The sequence below is a fragment of the Naegleria gruberi genome (assembly GCF_000004985.1).
Source record: "Naegleria gruberi genomic scaffold NAEGRscaffold_1, whole genome shotgun sequence".
Classification (NCBI taxonomy): domain Eukaryota; phylum Heterolobosea; class Eutetramitea; order Acrasida; family Naegleriidae; genus Naegleria; species Naegleria gruberi.
The window spans coordinates 165,069-175,554 of NW_003163326.1; the positions used below are offsets into that span (position 1 = coordinate 165,069).

General features: G+C 31.0%; 5 protein-coding genes across 5 annotated transcripts; 2 read left to right on the forward strand and 3 right to left on the reverse strand.

Moving 5' to 3' along the window:
* Positions 1-396: 396 nt before the first annotated feature.
* On the reverse strand, positions 397-888 carry NAEGRDRAFT_4516 (uncharacterized protein; the record flags this gene model as incomplete). Its single annotated transcript, XM_002683334.1, has 1 exon — positions 397-888. A coding segment is annotated over one exon (492 nt), but the record flags the coding sequence as incomplete, so codon positions are not given.
* A 211-nt stretch (positions 889-1,099) lies between these two features.
* Positions 1,100-3,361, forward strand: NAEGRDRAFT_61133 (uncharacterized protein; the record flags this gene model as incomplete). Its single annotated transcript, XM_002682988.1, has 2 exons — positions 1,100-1,843; positions 2,837-3,361. 2 exons carry the CDS (start codon positions 1,100-1,102, stop codon positions 3,359-3,361), a joined length of 1,269 nt encoding a protein of 422 aa, XP_002683034.1.
* A 1,876-nt stretch (positions 3,362-5,237) lies between these two features.
* Positions 5,238-7,162, reverse strand: NAEGRDRAFT_77678 (uncharacterized protein; the record flags this gene model as incomplete). Its single annotated transcript, XM_002683335.1, has 1 exon — positions 5,238-7,162. The coding sequence occupies one exon, from the start codon at positions 7,160-7,162 to the stop codon at positions 5,309-5,311; it is 1,854 nt and encodes a 617-aa protein (XP_002683381.1). The 3' UTR covers positions 5,238-5,308.
* Positions 7,163-7,430: 268 nt separating this feature from the next.
* Positions 7,431-9,692, forward strand: NAEGRDRAFT_44951 (uncharacterized protein; the record flags this gene model as incomplete). Its single annotated transcript, XM_002682989.1, has 1 exon — positions 7,431-9,692. The coding sequence occupies one exon, from the start codon at positions 7,431-7,433 to the stop codon at positions 9,690-9,692; it is 2,262 nt and encodes a 753-aa protein (XP_002683035.1).
* An 87-nt stretch (positions 9,693-9,779) lies between these two features.
* Positions 9,780-10,133, reverse strand: NAEGRDRAFT_61136 (uncharacterized protein; the record flags this gene model as incomplete). Its single annotated transcript, XM_002683336.1, has 1 exon — positions 9,780-10,133. One exon carries the CDS (start codon positions 10,131-10,133, stop codon positions 9,780-9,782), a length of 354 nt encoding a protein of 117 aa, XP_002683382.1.
* Between the last annotated feature and the right edge of the window lie 353 nt (positions 10,134-10,486).

Consider the following 10,486-nt stretch of genomic DNA (forward strand, 5'->3'; position numbering starts at 1 on the left):
AATTGTTTTAAAATCCGACTTTGTCATGAAAGATATCCAAGCAAATAATAATTCCAATATTCACAATCAGAAAATTTTTTCACTTCACAGTTTCGAGAAAGAGGATCACTGTTTAGGGATTCTATGAATTTTGCAAAGGTGGGATCGGAAGTTTTTGTTGGTGTGGTTAGAATATCTGTTAGTTGCATTTTTTTGGCAATGGTTTTTTAATTTATTGTTGTAACGTTTTAAAATAGTTCCAACTATTTCTAAATTGTAATAATCTTTTACAAGAATCTCATTAAATAACTCATAGTCAGTCTGTAAATGTTGAAAAATCCACTTAAAGGCCAGCCCCCATTCTGTCAACATCCTATGAAATTGATAAAGAAAATGTTCAATATGAAAAAAACCTACTGGAAGTCTTTCAACAGTGTATTGTCTACTTCTTATGTACATTAGAGGAACGCCAGGAATTTTTCTTAATCTTCTTTTTAAATCCTTGTCACAAGTTCCAACAATATAAACAGGATTGGCACTAACTCTATTCACAATACAATCGTCAGCATAACAACCCTTGTGTGTGCATTTTAGTCTAACAAAACGAGGATCTTTAGCAGCTCGGAGAGCTACTTTAAACTTTGGTCCAAGTTTCTCCAATTCTGCAATGACACAATCTGTGATACAAGGAATGCATTTAGCATAAAGACAATCCATACCAGCTTTGATAATGTCAAGTTTGTTTTGGATTGAAAAGTTAATAAAGTTGGTATCTAGAAGAATTCTGTATGGAGGTCCAAGGGCTTCGTTATGAGAGAAAAACATGCTGCTGACTTGTTGTGGTTTGTGTGTAATCATTGGTTTAATTTTGCTTTGTTCCTTTTTTAAAATTTCCTCTTTCACTTGTTTTTTAATTCCTGTTGCTTTATTCCAAGTCTTGTTTTTTTCTATTGTTCTTGATGAAATCAACTTTTTGCGGAGTTTAGATCCAACGCTCACTTTCTTATTCTTTGAGACGACCATTGCTATTGTTGTGCTATTTTTTTTTTGAATTTTATCAATAAATTTGAAGTTGTACCAATTCCCTCCAATTTTAAATACGTTTTTAATTAATCAAAAAATGACAAAGAGTGGATGGAAGGCTAATCCAGACTTTTTCAAACAACAACAAAACAATAATGATATACAGGTTTTTGTTGGAAAACGACCTACTACAAGCAATATTGCTTCATCATCTACAAAAATACAACAAGTATCCACAAGACCTTCAACAAGTATTCAACCGGAAGAGACAAAACTTTCATCAAGATTATTAAGTAACAAATCAAAACCAAGAAAAGAGCCAATACCCCCACAACAGGAGTCATTATACGAGATGACAAAGTATTTAAACAAACAGACGAGGGATATTTACAATAATGAAGATAGTTTTCAGCTTGATGACTCAGATTCACGACTTTTCAAGCCTGCCAGGCAACATACTCTACATATGGATGATTTAGAGGACTCTTTCAATGAAAGTGACACACAAGAGCAAGAAGATGAGTATGATCCGAGGAGCCCACAATCAATACATGAATCTCCAATTAAAAAACCACTTCCTTCCCATAGAAGATCATTATCGGCTAGAATGCTTCCTAATATGGGAAGGGGGTTTGCTACCACAAAAAGAGAAGAGTCAGAAGAAGACTCTCCCATTAAGGAGCAATTGAGAGAAGAAGTAATACCAAAAAGAAAGGCTCCTAGGTACCCTTCATCTCTTTTAAATAAGAACACTAACTCAGAGCAAGTAATGGAAGAAATTACTCCTTCAAATGCTCAATTAAGAAAATCACAGGAAGAAATAACCAAACTTTCAGGAGAAGTTACCTTCCTAAGGAAAGAAAAGGCAGAACAATCAAAAAGTCACAACGAAAAAGTAAGATCGCTGCAGGAAAGACACACTGAAGAGCTTCAAATTCAACAAAAGCGATTTGAAACCATTCTTGGGGATAAGGAAACTAGAATAACTGATCTTCAACGTGAAAATGAAAGATTGAGAGAACAACTTGGTGTCATCGATAGGAGCAAAGATGGGCAGGATACGAATAAGTTATTAAATGATTTGGATAATAAGCGGAAATCAATAGCTAATATGGAAAATGAGAAGATGGTGTTGATGGATCAAATAGAAAAAATGAAATATGATCTGGGAGAATGCACTAGACAATTAAAAGAAAGTGAAGCCAAAATAAGGAACAAAGAGGAAACATTAAATGGGTTGTCAAACAAGATTGAAACTCAAGAAAAGGAGATTAAAAATTTAAAAGAAAGAGAATTTAAGGAAATTAATGAGCGAGAAAAGGCTTTAGCCATGTACACTGAGAGCGACAAGACCAATCAACAACTTCAAGAAAAATTGAAGAACTTGGAATTCCAATCTAAACAAATTCAAAGAGAGAATGAGATTCTCTCTCAAAGATATAATTCTATAGAAACAACAAAGATTCAACTTGAAAAAACCAATGACCAATTAAGGGCTAAAATTCAAATTACTGAGGAAGAGTTAAATCACAATTCTCAAGAGCAATCAATATTTCATCAAGATAGAGAACAATACCAACTCAATAAGCAAAGATCTCAACAGGAGTTGGAAAATTGTAGAAGAGAAATACTACACCTTCGTGAAACAATTAACATTCTCAAGAATGAAAAATCTACTCACTCCAACAGTTACATGATAAAAAGTGTAAATGACCATGCCTCCTTTCCAATTAATGATATTGAAAACAATACTCCAAACTATACCTACCACCAATCGAACTTGAATTACAACAGGAAAAATACAAACATTCCATTATCTTCATACTCAACTCAGAGTTTAATTGGAAATGAAGCAACAACTTCATTTACAGGTACCTCCACAAATACTAACGCTAGAGAAGCTAGTCATTATGATTATGCTGCTAGAGACCAAAATCTTCAGCGAACCCAAAATCTCCAAAATAATCGATATCAACAACCAGAAATAAGCAAAGAACATGCAATTGTTGATACCCCAAAACAAAGTGCCACTACTGCGAAAGTAATGTCTATCATCAACAGAGAAAGCCCAAAAGAGAGGCAGTACAATAGAAACAAAATTATGGGTACTTCATACAGCCTTACTCCTTTCGCGCTGGATGATAATATTTCAAGTTTACAAACAGCTAACATTGATGAACAGTTAATGCAACTCTCTCTCGAAAAAACAAGATTAGAAGGTGATATGCAAAAGCTATTTTCAATGGGGATAAAGAGTATTGCAGCTAAAAAACAAAAAATGAGCTTGGAGCTAAGGTTAGAAGAAATTGAAAAACAAAGCTCCCAGCTTAAAATGAGATTGAGGAATATGAATTACTAATTTATTGATCCGCTTTGATAATTTGGGAAGGATTGGAAATTCTCATCATCAACATAAACATTTTCATCAATTTCAGTAGGTTTCCTTCTCTTATTCTTTTTAATATTAGTCATTAAAGTTTGAATTCTTTCTTCTTCATTTTCTTCAGAAGGATCAAATACTCTGTCAATTGCAATTATATGAGCAGAAGGAGAAGAGGTCACATTGCCTGCATTATTATTCGCTTCTGTTTCAAGAGTAATTTGCTCATAAACTGATCTATTCAAATTGCCATCTAGGAATGTAAAATATAATACTGGTCCAAAAAGGGCAAAATAAAGTACCCTAGATGACATTGTAAAACAAATTCCAACGCTTTGACATGTTAGTAATAGTACACCTCCAACGAAATTTACAGAATGTAGTGTCATTAAAAATAATATGTACAAATAAAATGATTTCCTCTGAGGAACTCTATCCTTCATAAATCCTATACACGGTAAAATGATAATAACAATATACATAATGGTAAATAATCCTCTCACAATAGTTTCTTGTAGGGCTGATTCGAGAACATTTGTTGTCATAATTGATGGAAAACCTGTTTCATTATAGAAAGGAAATATGAACATTACTGAAACAGCAGCTGCATTATCTAAAACAGAGACTAGTCCAGCAATAATTGCACTTCTAACTAAAACTTTAAGATTACTCAGTGATGCTATCAATTTTCTTGGAGAGAAATGATGCATCATATATACTACAACACAAAGTTCAATAAATTCCATCAATAGATTAAGTATCGAGAGGCATACCTTTGTTGCAATATCCAACTCATTTGATGGAATGTTTTGAGTAGATATTAAAGAGATATGATTATTAGGATGTGGTGGTACAGGTTGGGAATTATTTACATTGTACTGATACAAGGGTGAGGTTTGTAAATTTTCTTCAATATAGAAAATATTTTCTCCAATTAATGCAACGCTTGCTGTTGACAAACACGTGACTAAATGCACTACACATACACACCATACAAATGTATAAAGGGCTGGCAGTAGTAAACTATCCGTTTTCTTTAAAATTTTAACGGAAATTTTTAATTTAAATAATAAATATAATATAAATATCAAGTTTGGAATTAATGTAATAAAATAATATAAATCTAATCCACCTAAAATTCTTAAAAACATAATATCAACACAAAATTCCGATGTTCCTTGGTTGTTGTTGCTAGGAATATTATTAAAAAAAGGACAAACTGGAAGAAAATGATTTCCCGTTGAATGTTTATGATGATGATTGTGGTGAGAGTGATTACTTGCAAAAACAAGACCTCCACCTACAGTCTTGTCGATAAGCATTTTTTATTGAAAATGTGCCACTAAAAATACTAAAAATGAAGCCAAACAGAACTCAAAACATTAAGAGGAAACACAACAACTCTCAACCACTACTACTATCATCATCAACTATTAAAAATTTTGAAATAAGGGACAATTTGTGGACATTAAAAGTATTATATTTCCTTTCATTAATTTATTTTTCTATAATTTCAATTGTTCATATTATTAATGCTCTTTCTGAGATTAAATTTTTCAAATCATTAGATATTCATGGTGAAATTATTCCGACCCTATTTGATTATCATCCAATACTGAACATTATTTTGTTGTTCGTTTATTTTGGTTTGATATCATTGAGCACTTTTCACAGTTTGAAATATTCAAGATCTTTGAATCTCTACTTGTTCATTCAATTTGGTTTGATGGGAATGACATTTGTTTGGTTTTTCTCTTTAATCAATCATGTTTTCTACTACTTTACAAGTTTGGAACATACATACTCCTATTTAACTCTCATTATTTCAAGTGTTTTGAATGGTTATGGTGTTTTTATTTCATCTATGATAGTTTATTACGGGTACAAACTCAAGAAATCGCTCAGATGTCAAACCTCTAAATAAAGTTAAAAGTAATTAAGAGAAATGTTATAATCAGTTTCTCCAGAATTCCAACGAGCTCCATTCAATAACAACTTTTCCTTACTCTTCTCCTTCTTCTTTGGTAATACCATTCCTGAGCTAATGATACCTAATTCACTCTTCACTAGAGATAATTGTTTAAGTTGTGAAATACTGCTCTTAATTCTTGTTTGAATCGTTTGAATAACTTCTAAGCAATCCTTTTTAAGTAAAAATTCTCCAAAATGTGAATGAACCAATATTTGTGTCCAAACCATACATGATTCAATATGAACTGCTTCATCTTTCAATAAATTCAAAACCGTAACAACTGCTTCAAAATCTAAAGTCTTGACAAATTTCATCATACTCAATAATTGTACATTTCTGTACTGGCTATTCAATACAAGTCTTAAACCTTCCTGATAATTTTCTCTGTTGTAAATACTGATATAACGAATAATTTGTTCATCTGATAAAATGAGCAATTTTACAATGAGATTCAAACTTGTTCTATACTTTGCACTATAATTGTCCAATAAATAATTAACTATCTTATTCATAATACCAATATGAATACTTGTCATTCCATCACTTCTTTCAATTTGGGTATAATTAGAAAGTAAATAATCTAAGCAGGGTAAGACATTATCATTGGAAATATTATTGAAAACATGTTCCAATAAAATCTGATAATATTCAATCAATGGTAATTGTTTGATATATTCTAATAAATTAGAAGAATTCTTCAGTAAAGCATCTAGAATATTTAAACGTTTTTGTTGTAATTCTGTTTCAATCTTATTCCATTGAGATGAATCGTGAATAGAAAACACAAAACCATTATCAGTCTTGTGGGAGTCAACAAAAATGTTGGTCAATTTTCTATTCTTGATTTGGATAGCCTTTGTAAACTTTATACCATCAAATTTGAACATTTTGAATAAACACTTATCAAAAATAACAAAAGGTTGGTTATAAGCAACAAATCTCAAATTATTCTTGATTAGTGCATATTTCATTACTGTTGTTAAATCCTTATTCCAAATTTGGATAATTGTGGAGTTTTGGTTGTTCATTGTAAGTAATAAGTAGTCATTGTCATATTTTGAAATATTAATATTCTTGAACAATTTTTTGAAAGTAACCAATTTAGTATTTTGGTCTTTAATAAAATTATAGGAAAATAATGTATTGGTTGAAATATCTAAGTAAATCAAACATGATTCAGTACTATATTTATACTCGTATTGCTCAACATTGGTTAATAATTTCTTCAAAGAAATGCTAATAGATGATCCTTGAATTGTATGTAAAACATGTTCATGATTAATGTGAATAAATTCATTTTCAAATATATTTTTAACTATTTGGTAGAATTTGATATCCTTTACATGATTTACAATCTTTGATTGATTACCATCTACAGTATGTTCCGTAATAGATGACTTATTCTTAGTATAGTAAACTAGCGAGTCATTATTAAAATATATTCTAGATGAATTACTTTTTGTGCTGTAGGTAGTCAAATTTTCAATTTGGTCCTTCAACTTTTCAAATCTAGTGAATGAAAAGTTATCATTCTCTTGTTTCACGGAAAGAATATATTGTGATGATGATTCCAATCCAATGATTTCTTTTATGGATTCATTATTAATTTTTCCTTCCAAAGATTTATCACAAGATAAGATACACTTGATTGAAGATGTATTATTAATTAAATCATAATTTGTTGTATCACTTTCAACATTGTTACTAGTATTTGACTCCGTAATATTGTTGCTGGGTGGTAAACTTTTTGTTGGGCTGGTAATGTTTGGTGCTGCTTTTGAAGGTGTTGTGGAACGCTTTTTTGTCATTTTTTTTTAATCAAAATTTTAGTTGATGTTTTTTTTCAATTAATTAAAAATATGAATCATCAAGTAAATAAATTAAATATTCTAAAAACCTGTTTTTCGTTTCCAAAATACAACTTGCAAGTGAAATACTAATACAAACTATTAAATATAAAATTAAATTGAAAACACGTAGTGATTCAATACAAATTGGTTAATAATTTGTGCGCCCGCCAATATGTTATTGAAAGCGCTCTAATTTAATTGCATTTCAATTAGATTTTCAAAAAAGATGGCTGCAGTGATTCCGTTAAGATCCGGTTATGAATTCCTCCAAGATACATCATCAAAATTGGTGGACGAAGGAATGACCAAAGTAGTTGTTGCCATGTTGATGAATCACATCTTACCACAACTCTATGTTAGTCAATTATCCAAATTCGAAACATTTTCTGTTCCTTCACCTCTTTCTATTGAGGGAGAAGAGAACAATGATCACTTTTTACTATTTGAAAAAGAAGCATCAACAAGTGGCAACAATTGCTCCAAGTGCCGTTATTTTGAAAACCTTGCCTTTTCTTCTTCATTCAACAAGTATTGCCAAGTAAATTGTACAAATTGCGACTGTTGTAATAACTCCAAAGAATTAACTCTTGATTCTCCTACAAACAATTACAACTTTGATTCTTATCATCAACCCATCATGGTTCTTCCAACCTCAAATAATAATCATTCAAGCAATGAAACAAATACTGGTAATTCTCAATATGTTAGAGATTACCTTCTCAACTCATTATTTCAATCAGATTTGCATACTGGCAACTCTCTTTCCAACATGCAACAACAAACTCAAAATGACAAGAACTATTTCCTTTCGAATGAAGGTTCCACTATTCAAGAACCAAAAAATATGGTTTTTCCAGATATAAATAGAAAAAACCAAAACGAAAAAAAATCAATGACAATACTACCACAAACAACCCAAACTTTATATCAAAACTCATTCATAGAAACTATTAATAATACTCACTCAAGTGAAGAGGAAGATGCATCATCCAGTAGCTGTTTGAGCAATTCTTCTGCCTTTTCGAATCAATCTTTTAATGTTAAACGAGAGAGTTTCATCTCAAATGAAAGGTCATGGAAGGTTGCTTTTGAATCGGAGGAGTATAAAGGATTATTAAGAAATACATCATTCAAAATCAAGACAAGAACTGACGATATTGAAGTAAACATTTCCTCTCAACTGTACTCCAGTTTAAAGTATCAGTTTAACATTTCAACATTTATTAATAAGAAAAGAGCCACCGAATTGGCAATTAATCAAAAAAGTTATGGAGGTATCATAATAGCCACAGTAGAATCGCTTATTGTTAAAAATGAAGAGGATGACGATACAGACGAAGAAACTTTGAAGAAGGACGAAATATGCCAAGATGTTTTGAAAGGTGAGTCAGAATTAGCACTACAACCTATAGAATCAATAGAAGCTACTGAATCAAAAGCTTTCAAACCATTCCTTCAACAATTAAGAAGAGAAATAAGTAAAGAGGACAATGATTGTGATGAAAGGGAATGGATATGCCTATTAAATAAGACTAAGATGCAATTTTCTGATCAATCACAACACAATAAGAAAAATTCCTACGTTATGAGAGTTAGTTTTTATCTCAACAAGGAATTTAAGGAAAGAAAACCAATAATTATTTTCGATAGTGCTCCTTTCAAAATATATGCAAGAAGAAGCAAGAAATTGGACGAATCAGAAGAACCTAGAAAGAGAAAGAGGAAAATCAAAAGCAAAACAACCTCAAAGAAACAAAAAAGTAATGATATTTCTCTTTTATCAAAATTTGAATCGGAATTGGGAGAATTGGTTCAATTCATTGGTGAAATGACAAATTCAACTGAAAGAAATAGAGCAGTACAAGCTTTTATCACCAATCTAGTTTCACTAGAAAGTATCCAAGATAGAGCAGAGCCCATAGCCCCAATACATATAGATACATCTTTTGGAAGGCAACCAGGAACTGCAGCAAAACTATTGAATGAGAGGATTCCAGAACTGAATCCTTATCCATTTTTTGATAGTACTTTCTATGGAAATTATTCAAATAGAGAAGAAAATTCATTAGAATCATCAATATCCAAGGATATGCTGCTTTCTATTGGTCAATCTAGTGTTCTAGATAGCCCACATACACCTGATCTAATGAAAGGAAGTGAATCAAAACCACATCAAAATCACCCTCCAAGAATTTTACAATTATTGAACCAACCAAGTAGTAGACTAGATTTAAGTAAGGTGAAAAATATTGGTTCAATGAATCCTTCAATGCTAAATAAGTATTTGCAAGATGATGTACAAACTCCAACATTAATGAACTCACAACAATCCAATAACTTGATCGGAATGGAAAATAGTTTAGATATATTTGATGTAAGCCCTTTACCTATTCAAGGAAATATCAGTAATAGTTTACCAAACGAAACAAATGCATTCGATCAGTTACTATTCGATATTCACAGAACCCAACCCAAGAAAGAGAAATAATTTAGAAATACATCGAATTAATTCTTTGACACAACACCAACCAAACATCTATAAAATAAATACAAATTAAACAAAATATGATAAAACTTACTTTTCTAATATGAAATCAGAATTTACGAAAGCATGATATTCATCAAACAACTTGGTGCAATCTTTTCCTAAAATTTCATCCAAAATATCAACCCCTCCTGGGTGATGTAGTAAAAAATCTGTTATATCATAAACATATCCTCGTAAAATTACCCAAGCATCTGATCTGGTATTGTGTTTTACAATTTCACTGTTTGTTATTTGTTTAGTTTTGTTTTGAGTAGTTGTGGGCATTTTCATGGCTTGTCTGGACCAATGCATTAAACCAAAACCACTTGGAAGAGGTACTTTTTGGCGAGTTCTTGTTGTATTGCTGGTAGATGGCAATGAGTGAGGTTCCGAAGAAGACATTTTTCTTAATTCTAAAAATAAGTTGAATAAAAATTTAAAACATCACCACAGTAAATATGTTTAAAATTGTGGATGGTAGACTTTTGGTGGACATTAAATTATATTCGGAACATATTATTCAAGATTTAATATTATATTTTTCGTATGAGAGAATTTTAATCGGATTTATTCTGTTATTTATTTCATATTATATTATCAAAAAGATTGTAAAGAGAAGAACACTTGTTGGCAAATGTTGGAATTGTGGAGAAACATTTTATTTAACAAAAAGACAAGTGAATTTGGGATGGAAATGTCCAACGAGGAATTGTCACTCTTTTAATAGTGGTCCTTCTTCTAATTCACAATCCTTA